Genomic DNA, 23,405 nt, shown 5'->3' with positions numbered 1-23,405 from the left:
AGATACTGCTGAAAATACAACACAACATTTAGGTTTTCGAGTTGCTGAGTTATGACAGTTGAATTCCCAGTCTTGACAAGTTTCTCATACGAAAGTGAGGGCACTGACTGGTAAACAGTGGGATCCAGAAATCTGGAATCGGGTCATCTGGTTGGACCCAAAGGAAACAGATGATCTCGAACTCCCAAGTCACTGGGGGCCTCCCTTACCAGTGTGAGGAGACCACCAGCGATCCTGCTCTCGAAAACCCTGTGAGGGCCTCCCCTGGGGCAGGTGCCTTGAAAGGCAGACCTGCTTTTCTCAAGACTTATCACAAGCATTCCCTGCTGCCACTCGACCCACAAATGCCAAGGGTCAAGTCTCAGCACGCTCCAGAGGACAGGTGCTCACTATGACCCAGAAGGGAACAGCTCTTACACTGAAGGGCAAGACTTGCAAACAGATGTAGAGTCAACCCTGGGGAACCCGAACAGGAGTGGGTTCTCAGGGTGTTAGGCCAGTGAGAGTGGATCTCACACTGCATGGGGCCAAGTTCACCAATAGGAGGGCACTTACTAGAGATTCTGGGTATAACAAGTTAGCTAGTGCAGCTGGGGAGGTCCTGACAGCTTTCTTAGTTGGCTGACTGGCATCTGGACTCAACAGTGACCTACGGTTACTAAGGCGAGAAGCCAGAACCGCCCTGGCATAATCTGGAGAGGGAGATTCAAAGGCTGGGGGAGACAGGAAGATGGGGTCCACCGCTTTCAACCTGCACACCCACCCAACCACGTTCCACAAGAGGGCACCTCTTTAGTCATTCTCGACATTCGACTTTACCTCTTCCGCCTGCTGAGCAGTTTCTCTCTCCTGACTGGAGCATTTACAGACTGATGCACACTGCAGCCGAAACTCGGCCCCCCGGTGGAGGAACCTCCGCGCCCTGGGAGAAGCTAGATGAGCCAAGAGTCAGGAGGCCTGGACCGCCCCACCCCGGCCTGGGGGGAAGAGGGCTTGAAGACCCCTTCCAAGGTTGCTCAGGGCCCTGCCCCAGCCCACTCCGGCTTTTATTCCATCAGTATTCCCCACCTTCTCCGTACCCTCTTCCTCCATCTGGTCCCATGGGCTCCATTATTCAATACTGGGGAGAGGGAATCAGCTAGACAGATAATCAACTGCTGCTGCCCTGTCCAAAAGACAGGGTTCCTGAGATGATGTGGACAGTTCCCAACCCGGGTGGGGTGAAGGGGGGTCGGGCCGGGCTCACTGGGGGGCCCTACGTCCCAGCCCAGGCTCCAGGAGGTCTGGGATGAGGCAGCCCCACCTGCCTGCCACCCCAGACAGCTGATGCAGCCCAAACAGCAGACACCTCCGGAGGGCTGCAACGGAAACACAGGCAGACACCCTCTCTGGTCCCGGGGGGGTGGGGGGGTGGGCAGATGGGAGTGTCCCTGGAGTCACCATGCCGCTGTAGGCAGAGCCAGGGCCTCAGGGCGTGACAGGCCCAGGGCAGGAGTGTGGGACCAGGGAGGGACGGAGGAGGCACGGGGGTCAGCTCAGCTCCAGGGCTCCTGGTGCCCCCACCCTTCACTGCCCTCTGGCTTGGCTCCCCCTCCCCCCACCCCTTCCATCCACTCCTCTCCGGCTGCTCCCCGGCTGCTCTCTGGGTCCAGCTGCCTCTGCCTGGCTCTGGCTCGGCTGGCAGACTCCCTGCTCTCTGCTCCCACCCCATCGTCCCTCCACCTGCCCCTGCACATCTCTCCACCCTCCCCCACAAGGGCTTCCCTTATCTCTCGACAGCTGTCTCCACCTTCCCGTCCTCTCTCTCTCTTCTTGCAGCTCTCTCCTCTCGGCCTTCCTGAATCTCTGCCGCCTGTCTCTCCTCCCTGCCTGCCCCTGGGGTCTCCCTGGCTGTCTCTTCATTCTCTGTAATGTCTGTCTCGGCCTGTATCCCCTCCTCCCCACCAGCCCCCTTCCCCATCCCCACCCTGACCCCTGACTCCGGGCCACACCCCCCCACCTCTGGCAAGGTCACCCGTGCCCTCTCAGCACAGTCACCCCCCCCCCCACCCCGCCTCCTCCCCCGGCCAGGCCCTGCCCCTGGCCTCCGGCCTGGCCACTTTAGGACTCTGCCTGCCCTTGGGCCATTCTGACACTTCCCAGCCCCAGCTCCAGTGGCCCTCGGCCTCACCCTCCCCCGGACTCTCTCCCAGGCCCCGGGTTCTCCCCTCCCCGGCCCGCCAGCTCCCGGTCTCTGCAGCCACCCCTGCACCTTTCCCGCTGTCTCACCAGAAAACCAGCCCCAACACGCCAGAGCCCCAACCCTCAGGTCTGCCTCCAGCCCTCCTCCCCCCTCCCCCTCCCTCAGCCCCGCCCCGGTCCCTCCCGGCCCCTGGGGCCCTCCCAGCCTCCCGCAGACCGGCTGGGCTGGGCTGGGCTGGGCTGGGCTGGAGAACAACAGTGCTGGAGACACCAGAGGAGGAGGAGGGCAGAGGGCCGGCCCAAGGCCCCGGGCGCTGGAGCTGGCCGGAGCCGGACCCAGAGGTAAAGGGGAGGGAGCCGTGCCTGGGGTGGGGACTGTGGGGCGAGGAGGTGACCCCGGTGATCCTGACTCCTGGTGAGGGGGATGAACTGCGGGGAGAGGGAGGTTTGAATGGCGGAGTCCCTGGTCTCTGGGGTGGGGATGGGGGATAGGTAGCCTCCCGGGTTTCTACGAAAGTAGAAGGAGCTGGGCTGAGTGGAAAGAACAGGGTGCTGGAATGCGAGTGGAACAGGGATTCGCAGGTCCCGGAAGAGAGGAGAGTCAGGGTCGTTGGTGGAGGGCTGGTGTAGGATCTGAGACTAACAGAAGCCTTAGAGGGCTTGGCAGGGACCGGGGGCCCGTCCCTGCACCCCAAAAGGCCTCTGTGGCTCTTTCGCAGCTCCCGCAGCTGCCCCTTCCTGGGCCGGGTCATGCGCTGCCCCAAGTGCCTTCTCTGCCTGTCAGCACTGCTCACACTCCTGGGCCTCAAAGTGTACATCGAGTGGACGTCCGAGCCCCGGCTGGGTAAGACCTACCCGGGACCCCGCAGCACCCCACCAGGCCCCACGCCAGCCAGCCCCGAGCCCACCCTGCCGGCTAACCTCTCGGCCCGTCTGGGCCAGACTGACCCTCTGCCCTCGGCTTACTGGAACCAGCAGCAGTGGCGGCTGGGGACCCTGCCCGGTGGGGACAGCACTGAGGCGGGGGACTGCCGCGCTTGGGGAGCTGCCGCTGCGGCTGAGATCCCCGACTTCGCCTCCTACCCCGAGGACCTCCGCCACTTCCTGCTGTCGGCAGCCTGCCGGAGCTTCCCACGCTGGCTGCCCAGGGGCGGCGGTGGCCAGGTGGCCAGCTGCGAGGATCCCGACGTCCCCTACCTGCTGTTGGCTGTCAAGTCGGAACCAGGGCGCTTTGCGGAACGACAGGCCGTGAGGGAGACGTGGGGCCGGCCGGCTCCCGGGGTCCGGCTGCTCTTCCTGCTGGGGTCCCCAGCGGGCGAGGGGAGGCCTGACCTAGGCTCCCTGGTGGCCTGGGAGAGCCGCCACCACAGCGACCTGCTGCTCTGGGACTTCCTTGATGTCCCCTTCAACCAGACGCTCAAGGACCTGCTGCTGCTAGCCTGGCTGGGCCGCCACTGCCCCGGCGTGAGCTTCATCCTGCAAGGCCAGGATGACGCCTTCGTGCACACCCCCGCCCTTCTGGACCACCTGCAGGCCCTGCCGCCCAGCGCGGCCCGTGGCCTCTACCTGGGTGAGGTCTTCACCCAGGCCAAGCCCCTCCGGAAGCCTGGGGGACCCTTCTACGTGCCTGGGTCCTTCTTTGAAGGCGGCTACCCGGCCTACGCAAGTGGGGGCGGCTACGTCATCGCGGGCCGCTTGGCACCCTGGCTGCTGCGGGCGGCGGCCCGCGTGGCCCCCTTCCCCTTCGACGATGTCTACACCGGCCTGTGCTTCCAAGCCCTGGGCCTGGCCCCCAGGACCCACAAAGGCTTCCTCACGGCCTGGCCGGCAGACCGCACTGCTGACCCCTGTGCTCTCCGTGACCTGCTGCTGGTGCGGCCCCTCAGCCCCCAGGACAGCATCCGGCTCTGGAAACAGCTGCGGGACCCTCAGCTCCAGTGCTGAGACTCGGAGGTGGGGAGGGTCGGGGAGGGCAGACCTGGCCTGGGCCTTGGCGCCAGCCCCTTGCTCAGCCTCTCTTTCTAGGCCTCGGTGCGAGGAAGGGGGTCCTGGAATGGAGGCTGCCTGAGCCCTCCCTGGGCCTCCCCAAAAGGCGACAGACTGTTTCCGTCTTTGAGTTTTTGAAAAATATGCACTCCCCACTCTGAGGCCTGGAGTCGTCATCTCTGTCTACGGGGCCTTGAGGTAGTTTACAGAGCAAAGTTCAGCTGCACCCTGACCTTCACACCAGACACTCTCCCCACCCTTACTGGGCAAGGCCGGCTCCGACGGCCTCCTGGTCACCTTGCTGGACACCAGCTTTGACCCCGTTCTATGGGAGACAAGGGGCCATCTCCGGAGGACCCCACCCCCATCCTGTTTGCTGAAGCTGACCTTCCAGCTTGCAGAAGTTTCTGGAGGAAGAAGATAGCTCAACAGCCTTGGCCTTATTTATCTCAACTGGAGAAGCAGGGGTGGTCCCAAACCACTCATGCTGGCCTCTCCTCCCACATCCCAAACTCCAGGAAACAGAAACCAGAGGTAGCATGGCGCCAAATGCGGAGACATAGTTTATTCACTACCTGCTGACCCCCTCTCACTCTGAGTAAGTTCCGCAGGCTGACCTGCCTCGTCCACCCCCAGGCCTGAGGGGCTTCCGGTCCTGCAGGTGCCCTTGCCCAGCCCCTGGCAGAAGACCCTGTAACTAAAGGCGAAGAAGGGGCTGACCAAGGCCCCACCGATGTAACAGCCTGGAGGAGCAGGAGCCGCCCCAAGTACTGCCCTGGCCCGAGTACGTTGGAGGGAGCTGTCAGGGGAAGGCGGTAGCATCCTGCCCGTCGCCTCTGCCCCTCAGAGGCAGAGCTGAGGAAGGTGGGGACGGGGCAAGTAGCCTCACTTCTCGAAGTGATCCAGGGGGTAGTGTTCCCCATAGGTCTGGAGGTGACGGGCCAAAGACTCCTGCTGCTTGCGGAGCTGGGTAGGCATCTCCTGATACACATCTGAGAAGAGCAGGTTGGGGCTGGGCTTCAGCTTCCGCTCGGCCTGCTCAAAGGCCTCCATCACCTGGGGGACAAGCGGCAGTGGGCAGGCAGCCGACCTCTCACCCAGGAACCTGCTTCCTACCTGTGGGATCCCGGCGAGGGGTTAAGCCCCCTGAGCCTCAAGTTCCCACGTGGACAATGGAAATAATCATCGTAATACTGGTGACGGGCTTCCCTGGTGGCGCAGTGGTTAAGAATCCGCCTGCCAATGCGGGGGACACAGGTTCGAGCCCTGGTCCGGGGAGATCCCACGTGCCGCGGAGCAACAAAGCCCGTGCGCCACAACTACTGAGCCTGTGTGCCACAACTACTGAAGCCCGCGCGCCTAGAGCCCGTGCTCCACGACAAAGAGAAGCCACCGCAATGAGAAGCCCACACACCACAACTAAGAGTAGCCCCCGCTCGCTGCAACTAGAGAAACACCGCACGCAGCAACGAAGACCCAGCGCAGCCAAAAATAAATAAATTTAACAAATTAAAAAAAAAAGAAAGAAAAAAAAATAGTGGTGACAACTAATGTCCCAAATCCCAGCATCTCCATCCTTAGCAGAACCAGGCACTACACTAAGAGTATGGAATTGATTCAGCCTCTCAGCAGCCCTAAGAAGCAGGCAGCTCAGAGGTGAGGAAACCGAGGCACAGCGAAGAGAAGGGACGTGCCCACGATGACGTGGTCGGGGCAGAGCCAGGAAGCACATGCTGCCCGACACCAGGGTCTGCCCTGCCCACTGGGCCGCAGTGCTTCTGGTGTCTGATGACCAGGGCCGAGGAGGGCAGTGCACACACTCTGGAGGACACTTACACCCCATCTGGGTCAGATGCAAACCCTCAGACAAGCTTCTGAGGTGGGTACCCCAGTATCCCTCTCCAGAGGTGAAGGAGCTGAGGGCAGAACACGGCTGAGGTGCACGTGTCCTGGCATCATGACATTAGAGACGTCACCAGGGTTACCCCCGAGACTGCCAGTTCAATGGCCCCCAAGCCCCAGCCTCCCCATCCTTCCAGGGTTCTCTGTGACACACCATCCCGGAACACGACCCCTGGGGTGGTTTCCAACAGAGGGCGGCCCTTCCTTACCTTCTTGCGGGACTGCTTCCTCCAGGCCTTCTCCTGCTCGTCGCCCCACCAGCCACAGCTCTGCAGGTAGTGCCTCAGCCGGGAGATGGGGTGGTCCTGCTTGTCCCAGTAATTGACCTCATCCACTGAGCGGTACGCCGAGCTGTCGTCACTGGTGCTGTGGTGCCCGATCCTACCAGCGGGAGGGGGACCCAGGGTCAGGCTGGCGGCCCTCAGGTGAAGGTCAGGAAGGAAGTGGTGGACTAGGGGAGAAGGCGGGAGATGGAATAAAGGCCGGAAGGGGCTACGCGGTACAGGGCAGTGGGGTCGTGCCGCGGGGACGGTGATCAATGTGGGGGAGGTGCTGAGGGCAGCAGCGGTCGAGGCTGGGGGCCGACGGGGGGCGGCAGGCACCTGTAGGTCATGGCCTCAATGAGGAAGGGCTGGTTCTCTGCCACGGCCCGCCGCCGGGCCTCCTTGGTGGCGTTGTACACAGCAAACACATCATTGCCGTCCACGCGGATGGACAGGATGCCGTATCCCGGGCCTCGAGCCGCTGTAGGGACAGGGAGGCAGGTCAGGCCCCAGGGCTCAGGTGGGACAGGAGCAGGGAGTGGGGAGAGAGGGGAGGAAGGAGAGGGCGCAGGCAGGGCGGGGAGCAACCACCAGGGCCCGTACCGATGCCATCCCCGCGGTACTGCTCGGAGGTGGGCGTGGAGATGGCGTAGCCGTTGTTCCGGCAGAAGAAGATGATGGGGCACTCGAGGGTGGCGGCGAAGTTGAAGCCGGCGTGGGCGTCCCCCTCACTGGCCGCGCCCTCTCCGAAGTAACAGATGACGACCCTGTTGGCGTTGGCCCGCTTGGCCGCGTAGGCTGCCCCCACCGCTGCAGGAGCAGAGACACGCGTCTCCCTGCACTCGTGCCCTCCCCGCGTCCACACCCTCGCACCCCAGCCGGGGCTCCGGCCCTCAGGCTAGCTGTTGCCAGGCTCTGAGGGGAAAGAAAACACCAGAGCCGCCCCTCCCGCTCCCCCAGGAGCTGCCCCGCCCACAGTCTCCTCCCCTCGGCTGACGGCAGCTCCGTCCTTCCAACTGCTCAGGCCACAAACTTCAGCATCTTTGACTCCTGACTTTCTGCCACGCCCCCATGCCCGCTCAACCTTCAAAACGGAGCCAGAATCTGACCGCTTCTCCCCAGCCCTTAACCCCTCCCTGGCTGTCCCGGCCCCACCTCTGGCCCCAGCAGCCTCCTCCCCTGTCCCCTGCTCCTCCCACCCAGCCTGTTACCCTCGGGGCAGCAGCCGAGCCGGCAGGTGGTTCTGCAGCGACTCCTCCCCCTCCCCCAGCTCGGGTCCACGCTGGGTCAAAGTGTCTTCAAAAGGCGACAGCCTGAGACCCCACCTGTGCGCACCCCTCCCTCCACACCTGCCCCACTGGCTCCTCCTGGCACCTCAGACACATCATCGAGCAGGCACCCACCTCCAGATCCCGAGTGGCTCCCTCTCTCACCTCCTTCTGGTCTGTACTGTCACCTGGGGACACCTGTCCCCACCTTCCCCCGTCAAGAACCGCTCCCTCTCAGCTTTACTTTTCCCTGCGGGTCTTATCACCCCTGACATACTCCATGTGTTACTTCATCCTGTTTACTGTCCGTCTCTCCCACCAGTGGCAGCACCAGGAAGGCTGAGGTGTTTGCTGCCTCTGTTCAATGCACCTAGAATGGCACCCAGCACACAGCACGGACTCCGCACGCTGGCCAACTGAGTGACTTAACTGGTCACCCAAATGGAAGATGAGGGCCAGGCCCCACCTTATGGAAAGCCTACGAAATGGAAATCAGTGAAAATGCTGCCTCCTCCCAGAAAGCTGCCCTGTCCGCCTCCCACCTCAGACACAAACCGCTCCTGTTCCCAAATAGAACACACCGGGCGAACGTGCCCAGGGCCCTCTGACGTGCCAGGCACTCTGCTAAGCCCTGTACACACCAGCTCATGTGTCTGCCCTGGAGCAGACTGACCCTCGACCGAGTGCAGGCTCCACAGGGCGGGGGGCGGGGGGTTGTCCACAGCCCTGTTTTTGCACTGTGTGGCCGCAGCCCTGCCCCTGGCGGGTCTGCTTCACAAGCAGTCACCTTTAACAGAAGCCACACCGACTGCGCTAAGCATCGTGGGCTTGCGGAGTAAGCTTTAGGGCAGTCACTCAGGACAGAGGCAGGGCAGGGCAGGGCCGGGGTGGAGAACCCAGGCTCTGGAGCCACATGGTCCACGATTTGAGTGCCTACTCTCCTTGCTACCTGCCAGGTGACCTTTAGTAAGGAAGCTGGCATACGCTCAGTCCCACGCAGCTGGCTGTGCCGGTGAATGGACACAGCGGGGGGCACAAGCGTGGGAAACTGAGAGCGTGATTGTGCCTGCTCAAGCCTGCTGAATGGGGCAGAGACACCACTAGAGCCCTCCTACGAGGGTCCCAGACAAGAGGGGTCTTGTAAGTCTAGAGCCCAGACCAGCGCTAGGACCGTGACGCCACCAGGAAGCCCCCGGAAGGGATGGAGGAGGCTAGGGCCCGAGCAGGGTACGAGCAGGGTAACGACGTCAGACTGTGTGTGCGGGCCCGGGGCGTGCATCCTCACCCTGAGGGATCTGCGTGGCCAGTGGAGAGGAGATGGTGACGAAATGGCGCTCCCTGCAGCCATAGTGGACGGGCATCTGGCGCCCCTTGCCCAGGTCGCTCACGTTGCCGTAGCACTGGGCCATGAACAGTGCCAGGGGGTAGTTCCGGTACATGAGCACACCTGGTGCAGGAGAAGGCAGGGTTACCGTGGCGGGTGGTGGGCGGGACAGGCCAACCCTGTGAGGGCCCCTGGGCCAGGCCCTTCCTGCCCGGGACCTGTTCCGCTGACTGTTCTACAGCAGGGAAGGCGCGTTCGGATGCTTATAGGGACCAGGCGGGTGCAGGAAGCAGGGGGGCAGAGCAGGAAGCAGGGGGGCAGAGCAGAAAGCACAGCCTGCCTCAAGACGGAGGCTGCTGTTCAAACCACCTAACCTCTGCCCAGGGAGGCCAGATGGTCCAGTTTTTCAAAAGGAGCAATCCAGCTTGCTTTTTTTGGGGGCGGGGGGGGGGGCGCTAGAGGAGAGGAGGGGAAGCTACCTGATTTTTAAGCATTTCCACTAATTCATCTACTTAAAAACAAAATCACCATATGAACCAAATAAAAGTACGGGCCGCGCTCACGACCTGTGGACTAGAGGAAATATTCAAACCTGCTCATGGCAGTAAAATCCTTTCTTCAAACAAAACCCCGGTGGACGCCCACCTCGTCATCAAAGGCGCCACAACGTCGCACCTCTGTGACCCAAGCTTCGCACCACCTGGCTCGCACAGCTGGTGGGGCTGGCGGGGGTTCCTTGCGGCCGCTCCAGTGGGAGGTGGGCAGGGGCCTCCACTCTGCTGCGAGGGGGACCGACACAGGCTCCAGGGTTTCCAGCACTGGGGACAGCTCAGTGAGCGCTACGGTTCTCAGTGCCCTTGTTCTCCCCACTTCACAGGAGACACAGAGTCACACGGGGAAGTAGCTGCCCAGTCAGGACTGGGACAAGCGGGGCCTGCCTTTCCTCCTTGCCCCGCACAGGCGCCCTCGGCAGCGGCCTGGGTGCAGGGCCTTCCATGACCCGTGGTACAGGACGGCTCACTCCTGCAGAGGCGGCCGGGGCCCAAACAGCCCCCGTGTGCAGAGCCCAGCGGCCGCCCGTAACTCCAGGACCCTCGCTCCAGGCCCTGCTTGGAGCCCTCCCCAGAGAGATCCCCTCAGCAGAAACAGTGCGAAGCACTTAGCAAACGTGGCAGGGGCCTGGCTTGCGGCCCAGTGCCCGGGCAAATCTAATGATGCGGAACCACGGACAGTATCGCAGGGCGTCTGTTCCCCTGGAGCATGTGGGGTGGGGGGGCCTGGTGCAGCGGAGACAGTAGATAGTCCGAGAGCAGACTGGAAGGCTGTGCTGGTCCAGGGAGCGCGCGGGCACCCAGCCCGGCCAGGCCACACCTGCCCACTGAAGAGCTGCCCCTGGGTGAGAGGCCTTGGTCACGACATCGCCTCCGACTCCGAGTGCTTACCCCATGCCAGGCCCTGTGCTGAGGGCTTTGTGTCATCTGCCCTGTGAAACCCCTCAACAACCGTCTTGGGAGGGTTCACCGTCTCCCACTGTAGATGAGGAAACTGAGGCAAGGAGCAGTTAAGCAACCTGCCCAAGATCGTGCAGCGCCTGAGAGGAGGGGTCAGATCTGGCTCCCCTCCTGGGCCCCATGCCAACAACTGCTCTGGAACCCCAGCCTCAGCCCCAAGGCCTCACTCCTGCACCCCGTCTCTCCTTAACACTCATCCGTTTTCTTCATGCCTAGTCGCCGCTCCTTCCATCCTCTCCCTCGTTCACTCAGAAGTTAGCGGCTCCCAGGCTGGAACCCGCCCGCCCGTCTGCTTCGGCTGCGTGAAGGACACGGCACCTGGGAAGAGGCCAGCTCGGCCTGACCTCACTGCAGGCTCCCGGCACCCCCGCAGCGCAAGGGGTTGCCATCCCATCCTAATCTCTATTTCAAAGATGAGAAAACTGAGGCTCGGAGAACGGAAGTGACTCGCCCCAAATCGAACAGCTGGTCACCGGCAGGGCATGGAATGGTCAGGAGCACAGGCTCTTAACTACAACACTGCCGGGCCTCCGCGGAGGGGAAGCCCCCTGAGGCCTCCCTGGCGAGGTGCCGCTCCCAGAAGAGCACGCTGGTAACTAACGTGGGCCTCGCCTTCACAGCAGGAGGGACTGGGCCTGACCTGTCTCGATGGGGACCACAGACCCAGGTCCCTGGCACCTGCGCCACAGGGCCGGGCCACGGGCAGACGTACCTGCCTCCCGGTACTGGCCAAACACCAGGTCCGTGTTGTCCAGGGCCGCTGCACTCCCCACGTGCGTCCCCTCCTCACCATAGTTGGTCATGTAGAAGGATATCCGGCCCTGGGGGTGGAGGAGGGCCCAGAGGGCCGGGTTCAGTTAGACTGGGCGATGACAGAGAAACATCCAAACACTGACCAACTTCTGATTACTCTGTGATTCAACAGATGCTTCCTGAAGGCCAGCTCTGGGCCAGGCCACGCTGGCGTTCCTGCCTTCACAGAGGAACCGCCAGGCTGGTTAGAGCCAGGGTGATGGGGCTGCGTGATGGGGGCTGAAGGGGTACCCGCCCCACTGTGGAGGGGCATCGAGGAGCAAGGCCTACGCTGAACAAAGGTAGGGAGGGTGGAGGTTTCCAGGCAGAGAGAACAAGAAAGGCCATGAGGTCAAAAGGGCTGGGACATAAAGTGGGAGGGGTGGAGAACGACGACGAGGAGGGAGAGAGAGGCAGGGCCCAGGTGGCGCAGGGAATGACGTATCCGGACTTTACCCTGAGGACGATGGTAACCTGCCAACAGTTCTCAGGGGAGAGATGTTTTAAAAATGTCTCCCAGGCTACCACGTGGGAACGGATGGAGAAGACAGGAATGAGCGCCAAGCGCCAGGTGGGAGGGGGCGCGGCCTGGCCTGGTGGTGGCAGGCGGCAGGGAGAGGATGGCTGAGAGTCTTGAGAAGCAGAGTGAGCGGTGCAGGGAGCGGCAGCCCCTGTTGGTTCGCTGCACCGGTGCCCAGGGCAACTCCATTCTCCTGAGCCCCCTAATCCCAGAGCCTGGAAAAATATGTTCCCAGCCTCCCTTACAGTCAGAAGCGACCACAGGACACAAGTTCCAGCCAGAGAATTAAGTGGAAATCTGCTTTTGCTTTCTTGATAAAAGAGATCACTGCAGCTGTTGCCACCCCTTCCCTCCAGGTTTGCACACAGCCATGAAGCCTGGACCTGTGGCAGCCATCTTGTGACCGTGAGGCAACAAGCACAGGGCGGAAGCCAAGTCGGCCACGACGGTGAAGCAGAAAGGGAGGAAGTCTGGGTTCCTGATGGTGGTGCTGAGCAGCAGAATGGATTTCTAACTAAATACCTAAGGGCAGAGTGAATGAGAGGGGAAAGTGATAGTGAGGGGGTGGGAGGGGACAGGGAGTACCAGTAGGTCTCCAGTTTGGGCAAATGGGTGGACGGCGGTACCGTCACTGAGAAATGGCCTAAGGGCGGAAGAGGAGCAGGTCCGGGGGGTGGGGAAGGTGCTGAGGTCAAGTCTGGACGGGCTGAATTTGGTGAGGGACACCCAGGGTGAGAAGCCAAGTAGATCGGGGGCTAAGAGGTAAAGTCTGGCTGGAGATCCGGGAGCCCTGGCACAGAGGTGGAGGTAAGCAGGACTGGATGTAAGGTAAAAATGGAGCCAACCGGGTCAGCAGCCACAGGATGCCCTGTGCCCAGGCCTCATGTGTGCCGCAGGGGCCTCCTGTCGCAGTGGGGGAGCCAGATGAACACCACCTTCTTCCAAGTGGGGAGCCAATTAAAAGCGATGAGTGGGGCCGATGCTGGGTGCTGAGGGCCTGGCAGGGCTGTCGAGGTTGGTGTGGGGAGGAGCCTGAGAGGGGGGCCCCCTGAGGAGACGGGACCTGGGCTAGTGGCAGAGGTCCCTGGTTGCCTACCCGGTATCAGATCCCTCTTCCTCTTTGCTAACAGATCTCATTCCACCACAGACAGCACCTGCCCAGACTAAAAGACTACTTTCTCAGTCTCCCTTGCAGCTGGGAGTGACCGATGAAACGTGTGATGTTATTTGGTGGGACTGCCTGGAAAGTTCTATAAATGTGGGTGTGGGGAGATAGCTGGGCGGTGCCACGTTTGACCTTCCACCTTCCTTCTACCTCCTGCCTGGAACGAGACATGATGGAGGAGGCTCCAGCAGCCATTTGGTTTATGAGGGGCCCTGGAGGCTAGAAGCCAGTGCTGGGTGTCCAATGACATCGTGGTGCCACCATACCAGCCCCGACCACCTATTTTCACATTTCTTTCATGCAAGACAAAAAAACCTATTAATCTGTTTAAACTACTGCTTTTATTTCTGTTGGGATGGGGGGCTGCTGGGATAACCCTAGCTAAGGAAGGCTGAAACCTGATGGCTGAGCTGATCTTACTGAGGGTTCCCTGTGTCAGCCAACGGGCAAGGGGCTTGACATGCCGGGTCTCACAGAATTCCCACCCCCACCCGGTGGGGTGGGGCGGGGTGGGTTCTCTTGTTATTTCTATGTTTTAATACACTAAAGAAACCGAGGCAAAGACAAGAAAAATCACCTGCCTGAAGTCACATCTGTGACTGGACCCACGTCCGTCGGGTTCCAAAGCCCCCGTCTGCGCAGCCAACCCAGGGGTCAGGAAGGAGCCCAGGCATGTCAGAGAGGGTGGGAGGGGTGGCCTGGCACTGAGGCCACGCAGAGGGGAGCAGACGGCCGAGGCCACAGTGAGTGGGAGGCAGGCTGGACAGGAAGGGCAGGGGTTGATGCCGTGGATGGGAGGAGCCAAGGGAAGCTTCTGGGCTGGGCGGAGAACCCACACACAGTGCTCCTGTGAGCAAGAGAACCAGGGAGCTGGCTGCCCGCCTGATCTGCTCGGAACTGTCCTCCGTGGGCCTCGCGCTTTCAGTCCACAGTCGGGTCACAGGGGGGGTCACCTGGGGGCCTGATACAAGTGCAGATTCCCAAGCCCATCCCCACTCCTGAGGACGAGCCTGCCCAGCGTTCTTCCCGCTTTTCTAACAGGAACCCCAGGCTCCTGCTCTGTCTCCGCAGCCTGGGAGGGGCGGACTCCAGGCCTCTGCTCCCTCGGTTCCTGGGGATGGGCACGTGGCCCCGGCTTGGCCGGTCAATCACATGGGCTGGCTCAAGGAGGGGTCTGTGACCAAAGCCTGGCCAATAAGCATCAGCTCTGGGCCTTTTGCTGGAACATTAGGGACCAGACATTCTCTTTCCACTGCTAAACAGAAAGGATAATAATTGCAAGGCTGGTATCCATGACAAATGCCAGTTTCACTGTTCCTAAGGCCATTACGGAGGCCACCATCAATCCTCACAGCAACCCCATACAGTAGCTAGAGACGAGAACACTGAAGCACTGAGAGGCTAAGCAACTCCCCCAGGGCCACAAAGCTAGAGAGTGACAGAATGCGGACCCTAACTGCAGTCTCGCTCCAGAGCCCGTACCCGGAACCCTTTCTCTGCCACCTCTCCGTGAATCTGGAGCTTCCAGAGACCACCGCAGCTTGAGAATGAAGGAAGCCAAGGCAAAGGAGAGTAGAAAAGACACTCAGAGAGAGAAACAGGTCTGAAAACATGTTCTGAGCCCCCTGGGTCCAGCTGTGCCTGGAACAGGGCCTTATGGACTTGCAGTCAGTCGAGTCAACCAATTCCCTCTTTGCTGACACTGCTTTGACTGGGTCTCTGTCGGCTGACGCTCGAGCGCCGCACCGCAGCACACCGGACACGCGCGCTCCCGGAAGCACCGAGAGCCGCCCTGTTTCTCAGGACTGTGAGTGCCCGAGAGGAAGGGGAGTCCAGTCTTCTCCTGCCTGCCCTCTCCCAGCACAGCTAAGCCCCCAGCCCGGCGTACAGTAGGCTTTCCGTGATCTGGTCCACCCTTCTGCCCTCGGGCAGGACCCTCCCACCCTCTTCCTCCAGAGCCCCAGCAGAACCCCAAGAGCTCTAAGCACCTCAAGACAAGGATCTCCATTCCACTCCCTCCTCCTTGGGAGCTGTCTTGTGGCCCAAACACAGGTAGGGGGACCTCAGATAGTCCCATGCCCCTCTCCCCAGCCCGTCCCCACGCACCTGTCTCTGGGACTCATAGAGGATGCGGTCCATGGTGTTGAGTAGCGTCATGGTCTTGTAGAACTTGAGCACCTTCTCCTGGGGCAGCTGCAGATGGAGGCACAGACAGATGTGGGCCAGGTGGGACCAGAGGGGAGGAGACGGGCAAGGGGCCTGGGCATGGAGGCACGGGGTCGGGGAGGAAGCGGCCTCTCACGTGGGGATCCTCGCTGGGGTTGATGATCTGGCCCTGCCGGTCCATGACGCGGTAGATGGGGATCCCAGAGATGACGTTGGGCTGGATGAACTCTAGCCTATCTATAAACTCCGCTGAGGCCCCTGGGAACTGGGGCTTGTCATCCAGGGACGAGAAGTGCTGCTGCTGCCTCTGCGGGTGCTGGGGAGAGAAGGCGGGGGGGGGGGGGGAGACACCCATGTCAAGAGCAGCAGAGCTTCTGCAGGCTCAACCCCGCAGCGGCAGGCAGCACGGCCTGGTGATTAAGCTGCCACAGCCGCGGTGGACTCTGGGGCCTGATGCACAGGGTCTGAATCCCGGCTCCGCCACCTTCCCAATGTGTCACACGTTGGGCAAGTTCCTACAACTGCTTTGTGTCTCAGCTCCTCAGCTGTAAAATTGGGGTGAAAAAATCATAATATCTATCACACAGGGTTGCTGTAAAGATTAAATAATCTAATAAAGTGGCAGGCAGCTCAAGAACCAGTAGTTATTATTATCAGAGGCCCAAAGTCCTCACCCTGGCATTTCAAGGCCTCTCCAGGGCTGACCACCGCTACCCCGTCCTCTCCGTCTCCCACGGCTACCACAGACACACACACACCCCTGCACAGCGACCTCCAGTCAGCCAGAAGGGCTCTTTACTGACCCCTCTACCCACAAGGAGGCCACCCAGCTTAGAGCTTATGTCTGTGAGCCCTTAAGAGTCAGCCTGCCAAGTTCAAATCCCTTGCTGAGTGACCATGGGAACGGGACTTCCCCTCTTCAGATCTCCCCTTTCTCAACCTGTAAAATGGAGAACACCTCATGGAAACACTGCGCGGCTCAAACAAAATCACGTGTATAAAATGGCAAGCAGAGTACTTGTACGTATAGTAAAGGCTCAAAGATGCTGATTATCGTTTCTACCACCACATCTCTTGCTCTCTTCTCTGTACTAAAGGCCTCTTTCCCCATCACCTGGCAAACTGCTCCACACACTTTACCACCCTCTCCACTCCAGTTCAGGAGCCCAGACTGACTCATTCAACAAATATTTGAGCACCTGCTTTGTTCCACGGCCTGTGCTGGGTTCTGCGCACCTAAGAGAGGCAAGACACCTACCTGTCCCTGCCGCCCAGCAAGGAAGATAGAGCCTCAACAAGTAACACCGAGCGGATGAGGGTGATGCATATTCTCCCAGGAGAAGCCATGGGGCGAGAGCAGAGTGGAAAGAGGGTAAGGTTCCCCTGAGGAAGTGATATGAGAGCTGGGACCTGAAGGATATCTAGGAGTCAGGGAAAGAGCATTTGAAGCTGGGGTAACAGGACACGCAAAAGGCAAAAAGTGAGCAATGGCACGTCCCTTGTGGAACTGGGAAGGAGTCTCGTGGGAAGCATCACACACACCCCCACCCCGGCTGAGAGGAGGCCTGTTGGGGAAAGCCCGGGAGAAGCCTACATGTGCACCAGGAAGGGAACCAATTCCATTTCTCAGCACTGGAGCTAGAATGCCTTGAACTAGTCTCAGCATTGCAACAGCGCCCCTATATTAAGCCTTTGCCGGGTACCAGGCTGAGGTCCGCACGCAGAACCCTCACTGAGTCCTCAGAGCACATCCGTGAGGCAGAGAGTATGTACTGTTGCCCTTCAGACGAGGAAACCCAGGTTCAGGGAGGTAATATAACCTCCCTGCACCAGGCCCCAGGGCTAAAACAAATAAGTCAGGACTGGGCTTCAAACCTGGGCAGGGCTGACATCCAGACCCCTAAACCCAGGCCCCCAACCCCGGCTGCCACTGCTGGCCCACTTTGCACACGTCTGCATCTTTACTTTCCACCGGCCGCCAGGTTCCTCTCAGCTCAGTAACTGCGGCTTCACTTCCAATAGGCGCTGAAGAAGAATGTCTGGGCTTGTCATGAGCTGGATCCCACACATGGGTGCTCAAATGTGTTCCCCGCCCTCACTCCTTCAATTGCGGCAAAGAGGCCGTCCCAGGTTCCAGCAGGGGAATGTGAACATGTGTGCGTTTATCTGCATTTATGATTGTGAGGATATAAAGGAAATTATACTCCCAACGGCAGGGAGGGTCCAGGCCTGACAACAGCACGGCAGCGGCCCAACTCTCGCAGACCGTGCTTCCGCCTTCGGAGCGCTCACGCGGCCGGACCCTTCCATTCACCTAGAGGATCCATTCCTCTCATGTGTATCTCCCACACACATCACAAGCTCCAGGGAGGCAAGGAGCATGTCCACATCGGTTTACAGAGCACACACTTCAACAGGCAATTACTGACCGAACGGATGAATGAGCGGTTAAGTTCACTGGCTTAGAAGCAGACTGACCTGGGTTCCAATTTCTCAGCTCACTGCACAGCCCTCTGCAAAACACCGTGTCTCTGAATTTCCTTATCTGCGAAAAGGCTGCAGAGGGCTGCTGCAAAGAGTTCCTAAGGCACACAAAGGGTTCAGCAAAGGCACAGGACACGTTACATGCTCAAAAATTGGTAAAAGAGGAAAAAAACCAAAATCTAGGGTCAGGAAATGGGAAAAAGGAAATTGGCTGTCACCCTGGGAAGATGGGGAAAAGAGGAGTTGGGGAGAAGGGCTGACTGCATCTCAAGACTGTATTGTAATTCCAGACCGAGGCCCCAGCGGACACTCCAGAGAGAGACTGAGACACAGGGGAGATGCCATCTGGGGACGGGCTCTAGGACGGGAGGCCAGGGGCCAGGAGGACAGGGTCACGGGGCTCCGAACAAACCCTGGTGTCAGGGCAGGACTGTCTCCCTCCAGAGGCTGGAGAGCTACGGTCAGGGTACCTTGATGCCCCCTGTACCCTGGAGTTGGGCTTTGGCCGTGCCCCCTCTTCCTGGGCCTGTAGAGATGAAGGTGGTACCTACCCCACGGTTACTGTGTTGATTCCTTGAGCTACCAAAGGGCTCGGCACAGAGCCTGGCCCTGAGGAAATGCTCCATAATGGGAGTGGGTGCTAAAATGCCTGCAGAGGAAGTATGCGTCTCCACCCATTTTTCCTTCTTTTTGGTGGGGGAGTGGGTTTGTCCTGGTGGCAGTGACCTACAATGGCAGAAGCTGCACAGATTTACACAAAGCCTTGAAGCCACGCTCTCTCCTACCACACAGGACACAGACACCTGTTCTGGAAGGCCAAGGTCTGCCCCACAGGTACTGGGGTGGCCCCTCCTCGAGCCACTCCCTATGGGGCCACAGTTAATTAAGGGCAGGGACTCGGAGTTGACTGCTGCCTTCGGGAGTGTAATTACGCTCCCGGAGTCTCAGTTTCCGCATGTGTAAACCGAGGGCGGTGTGAGCATCTATCTCACAGATGGTCCTGAGGACTTTTTTTTTTTTTACAGTGTTTGTTTTTTTTTAATTTATTTATTTATTTTTGGCTGCATTTATTTATTTATTTATTTATTTCATTGCTGTGCGCGGGCTTTTTCTAGTTGCGGCCAATGGGGGCCACTTGTTGCAGTGTGCAGGCTTCTCATTGCGGTGGCTTCTCTTGCTGCGGAGCACGGGCTCTAGGCGTGCAGGCTTCAGTAGCTGTGGCATGAGGGCTCAGTAGCTGTGGCTCGTGGGCTCTAGAGTGCAGGCTCAGTAGTTGTGGCGCACGGGCTTAGCTGCTCCGCGGCATGTGGGATCTTCCCGGACCAGGGCTTGAGCCCGTGTCCCCTGCATTGGCAGGCGGACTCAACCACTGCGCCACCAGGGAAGCCCGGTCCTGAGGATTTAAAGAGCCCGTGTGTACAGTGCTCAGCCCAGTGCCTGACACGTAACAAACACTTGATAAATATGACTAGCTAACAAGTGTACTTGATGACCTTAGTGGTCAAACAAGTAATCATTGAATATTTGCTCCAAGTCAGGCCCTGAACTGAGGGCTGGGGACAATGGGGAGAGACGGATGACAGACACTGAACACACAAGTTACAGTCAGGGAGGGGCGATGTCAGAGGAGGCAGGATCGCGGAGAGGTTAGTTACCACACAGGCAGGGTAGGATGAGGGCTGGAGAGCCAAGCGGCCTGTGTTTGAATCCTGGCTCTGTCCCTTTCCAGCCACGTCACCTTGGGTAGGAGACTGTCTCCCTCAACCCGTGTCCCCTTGTGGAAATAAGAATTTCTATTTCACTGGCTGGTGGTGAGGCGGGTATAAAGCACCTGCCGTAGCTCGAGGAGGAAGCCTTTCACTAGCTGCATCACATGCAGCAGGAGGAAAAGCTTCCTGGAGAAGGGGGAGCGAAGCCAAGGCCTGAGGGACGAGCAGGGGTGAGCCAGGCAAAGGCTGGGGGGAGAACACGTCAGTCCTTGGGAAGGACAAAGGCTCTGAGGCTAGAGACCACCTGGCTGCAGCACGTTAACCACGGCACTTAACTACGTGCCTCGGCGCCACACCAGGCACCTGCTGTATGATGCCTGTGTGTCACTGAACCTGCACGGCACCCAGGTGAAGCAGGCGCCATGACCACACCTCCGTACCACACAGGTGGCCCTGAGGCTCAGCGGGCTTAGGTGACTCGTCCATGACCAGGGAGATCACGAGCAGTGATGTCAGCACATGAAGCCAGGCAGCCTGCCCACTACAGGGAAGCTGGAGAGAAGAGCGGGGTCCAGCCAGGGAAGGCTGTGTGGATGGTGCCGGTCAACCGAGTCCTCTGAAGCTGGGACAGCTGAGGCCAGCCAAGCCTGCTCTCTCTCTGGAGTCTCAGGCGCTCTGCCTCAAACAGTGCAAAGCTGACCTTGGCTTTACTTCCAGCTCAGGAATGTCAGTGGCCTCATCAGCGGCCTCCCCTTCCAGGGGGATCCGGCTGGGGAGGCCAGGGAAGTGTGGAGATGGATCAGGCTTTCTCTGGCCTCGGGGGCCCGGGGGCTTTAGCAGCACTAAGCTCCCCCAGCCACTGAAGATGGGAAGCATCCTTTCCCTGCATCAGTCAAGGCCACAGCAGATTCACTGTTCCTGGAGGAAAACAGCAGCCCCCATTTCTTGAGCCCTTACCGAGCACATGGATATATGTGTAAGTGCTTCCTAAGAACTGTTTCCTTTAACCCTCACCGCATCTCTGAGGGAGGTACTGCTATTGCCCCTGTTTTACACATTGAGACCGGTCACGGGGTCAGGAAAGCTTCTCTGAGGAAGTGAGCTCTCAGCCTGACACCTGAAGGACCATATCCCTACAAAGGCCTCCGGGTGGGAGGAGCTCATCCAAGGAAAGGGGGAAATGGCCAGTGGGGCTGAAGAGCAGTGAAGGGAGGGCATGATGGGGGCTGAGGTCGGCTCTTCCCACCCCCTCTTCCCACCCGCCCCAGGCAGAGGCTGATGATACACACCAGGTCTGGACTAAGCAGGATGTTGCAAGACCTGAACCGAAGCCCTACCCCTTCTCCTCCTGGCAGCCTGGTACTGTGGAAAGAGACTGGGCTTTGGAGTCTGGAGCTCCAAGTTCAGACCTCACCTCTCTGAGCTTCAGTCTCCTCCCCTGTAATAGAAGAAAACTACCAGGACATACCTTGCAGTATGGCAGTATGAAATACAATAATGGTGTCAGTTGGCACTATAAATGATAAAGTGCTTCATTAAGACACTAGCCAAGGACTTGCCTGGTGGTGCAGTGGTTAAGAATCCGCCTGCCAATGCAGGGGACACGGGTTCGAGCCCTGGTCCGGGAAGATCCCACATGCCACGGAGCAACTAAGCCCGTGCACCACAACTACTGAGCCTGCGCTCTAGAGCCCGCGTGCCACAACTACTGAGCCCACGAGCCACAACTACTGAAGCCCACGCGCCTAGAAACCGTGCTCCGCAACAAGAGAAGCCACCGCAATGAGAAGCCTGTGCACCGCAATAAAGAGTAGCCCCCGCTCAACGCAATTAGAAAAAGCCCAAGGCAGTCATAAATAAATAAATAAATTTATTTTAAAAAAATTAAATGAGAAATTCAGTTCCTCTGTCACGCTAAGCCACATTTCAGGTGCTCAGTAGCCACGTGTGGCTAGTGGCTACTGCACTGGACAACACAGATATAGAACACTCCTATCATTATAACAAGTTCTATTGACCAGATCAGGCTCAAAAATCTTTGACTAAATGCTACTACGCCTTCCCTCCCCTCAAAAAAAAAAAAAAAAATTCCTTTTTAAATCTTAAGAAAAAAACAAATACTTAAAAGTGGAGAAGAAAAAACAGGGACTCTAAAAATATATAAGCAAAACGCAGGGACTCTGAAAGACCTCCTGCTCCCCCCAATCCAACCCGCCAAAAAAAAAAAAAAAAAAAAGGAGGAGAACTAGGCGGGAAGGGCAGCAAGGAGACTGAGCCAGGAAGGAAGTAGATTTAATCAGTCATGAATGACCCTTCCCTACTCCTGCCCCAGTACAGCCCACCCCCACCGCGCAGGCCCAACCAATGGGCTCTAGGGAGCTCAGCTGTGGGGAATCTGACTGCTCCAAAAAAAAACACAAAAAACTGACGGAGAACAGCCCAAAGGCAGGGGCTCTACCACCTCCATCTTGCTCCAGCAGCCCTTCGGAAATTACCTGCTTCAACTCCCTTCCTAGAAGTCCCCATACCTCAACTCCCAGCCCATCTTCTTGCCCCCGTTTCTCTCCCTAGCTAGAGCTTCTTCCCAGATTCCATCTTCCCTTCCCAATGGTTTGGGCATCAGATGGTCAGGCCCAACCCCACAAGATCTTGATAGATTTCCCGCCAAGGCCCTCACCAATCCAGGCCCTCTCAAGGTCACCTCCTTTCTTCTCCCCCATCTCGGAGGCCAGTTTCTGTCCCTTCCCTCCACCCTCACTTTCAACAGCGGCCGACATTCCGATTGCACCAGGTCCTGTTCTTAGCACTTTACACATTTAATTTACACAACCCTATGATGTGGCCATTGTTAGCATTTTACAGAGGGGGAAATTAGGTCCAGAGAGGAGCAGTCCCTTGCCCAGAGCTACAGAGCTGGAAAGTGGCAGATTAGGGACATGGCGCCACATGGTCTAGCTCCTGAGCCCATCTTCTTAACCATGACTCTCTTATATGCGAAATCTTAGTTCACAGCTTTTCTCAGCCCCAGCCTCGCTCCTAAATAACGGCTCCTAACTAGATTTCTGCTGTGTGAGCTAGCAATTAGCAGCATCAACCTAACACTCTTGACAAGAAACAAGGCATTTCTCGAGTGTTTCTAAGAAATGTGAGCTAAGTGCTCTGTCTGGACCTCTCTCCCCCCGCCCCCGATCCCACTCACTCATTAATTCAACAAATATTTATTGACCATCTTCTCTGTACAGTCACCAAAACCGACAAGGCATTCTATCAGGGGGCACAGGATCAAACGACATTTTTACGCAATTCATTTTAAAATCAGAGTTGGAGCAAAGGGCACCATAAAAGCCCCTGATGGGAAACCTCATCTCTCTTTTCTCCTCCTTGAAGTGGGGGGTTGTCTTTACCGAGAAGAAAGTCTGTCCCTTACAAAGGCAGTTTTCGCCAACCCCTGAGAGGAAAGGTCACACCTTCCCCCCACCCCCACCCCCGTGTCCTCCAAGCGGCCTCCCCTGGGGAACGGCGGCAACTAATAAGAAACTCCCTCGCTCTCTCCAAGTTGTCTCTCTCCCTCAGGGTTACAAAGGAGCTGCCTGGCTTTTCTCCTCCTAAGGAACTGGAAGTTCTTCCCTTGGGTGTCCTCTCCAAGTGGTTCTTCCAGCCCTTGTCCCTCTGTAACAGCCCTTCCTCCACTCCCTACAGGGAACCCCCCACTCTGAAGACAGCGTAAACATCCCTATACCTCCTTGGAGAAAACTCCCTGGTGTCCCAGGTACTCACTGATCTAGCCAGCCCACGAGCCCCTGGCTGCCGCAGGAGCAGGAGGCCAACCCGGCCCAAGCCTCGACTTGACCCCCAAACCCTCGCCGCGGCAGCCACCACCGCCATCTTGGCTAACAATCCCTCGCCGATCCGCCCCTCTCCTCGGCGAGCTTAGGGCTGCCCTTTCATAAGCCTGACGCAAATGCCAGGATCACCCTGCCAAGAAACCACCTGCTACTAGTCCTGCGGTGTCTAGGACACATATGTAGGTGAATAAAACAATCTAGCTTCCCCAAAATTACTCTGACCGCCTCATCGCAGTCGTTCCTGTAACAGGCAAAGAAGAGGGCAACCTGACCAGAGCCTCAGGGTTTC

The 23,405-nt window shown here is 58.8% G+C and overlaps 2 protein-coding genes across 2 annotated transcripts; one reads left to right on the top strand and one right to left on the bottom strand.

Moving 5' to 3' along the window:
* Positions 1 to 2,419: 2,419 nt before the first annotated feature.
* On the top strand, positions 2,420 to 4,328 carry B3GNT8 (UDP-GlcNAc:betaGal beta-1,3-N-acetylglucosaminyltransferase 8). The gene is made up of 2 exons (XM_082367555.1): positions 2,420 to 2,523; positions 2,901 to 4,328. The coding sequence occupies exon 2, from the start codon at positions 2,932 to 2,934 to the stop codon at positions 4,123 to 4,125; it is 1,194 nt and encodes a 397-aa protein (XP_082223681.1). The 5' UTR covers positions 2,420 to 2,523; positions 2,901 to 2,931; the 3' UTR covers positions 4,126 to 4,328.
* Positions 4,329 to 4,702: 374 nt separating this feature from the next.
* Positions 4,703 to 23,195, bottom strand: BCKDHA (branched chain keto acid dehydrogenase E1 subunit alpha). Its single transcript, XM_082367552.1, has 9 exons — positions 23,049 to 23,195; positions 15,215 to 15,394; positions 15,019 to 15,105; positions 11,148 to 11,256; positions 8,886 to 9,047; positions 6,936 to 7,142; positions 6,672 to 6,813; positions 6,279 to 6,450; positions 4,703 to 5,223 (listed from the first exon to the last, which is right to left on the bottom strand). Exons 1-9 carry the CDS (start codon positions 23,154 to 23,156, stop codon positions 5,053 to 5,055), a joined length of 1,338 nt encoding a protein of 445 aa, XP_082223678.1. The 5' UTR covers positions 23,157 to 23,195; the 3' UTR covers positions 4,703 to 5,052.
* Between the last annotated feature and the right edge of the window lie 210 nt (positions 23,196 to 23,405).

The sequence above is a fragment of the Balaenoptera borealis genome (assembly GCF_965194805.1).
Source record: "Balaenoptera borealis genome assembly, chromosome: 19".
Classification (NCBI taxonomy): Eukaryota; Metazoa; Chordata; class Mammalia; order Artiodactyla; family Balaenopteridae; genus Balaenoptera; species Balaenoptera borealis.
Note: the sequence above shows the minus strand (reverse complement) of the source record. Positions and strands in the feature narration are given on the sequence as shown.

What these genes read in the sequence shown, in the direction of transcription:
- BCKDHA (XM_082367552.1), bottom strand. Translation starts at nt 23,156, where the DNA reads ATGGCGGTGGTGGCTGCCGCGGCGAGGGTTTGGGGGTCAAGTCGAGGC. An exon ending in ACCCCAGCGAGGATCCCCAC is followed by an intron (nt 15,106 to 15,214) that starts GTGAGAGGCCGC and finishes CTCCATCTGCAG; the next exon opens with CTGCCCCAGGAGAAGGTGCT. An exon ending in ATTGAGGCCATGACCTACAG is followed by an intron (nt 6,451 to 6,671) that starts GTGCCTGCCGCC and finishes TCCCGCTGGTAG; the next exon opens with GATCGGGCACCACAGCACCA.
- B3GNT8 (XM_082367555.1), top strand. Translation starts at nt 2,932, where the DNA reads ATGCGCTGCCCCAAGTGCCTTCTCTGCCTGTCAGCACTGCTCACACTC.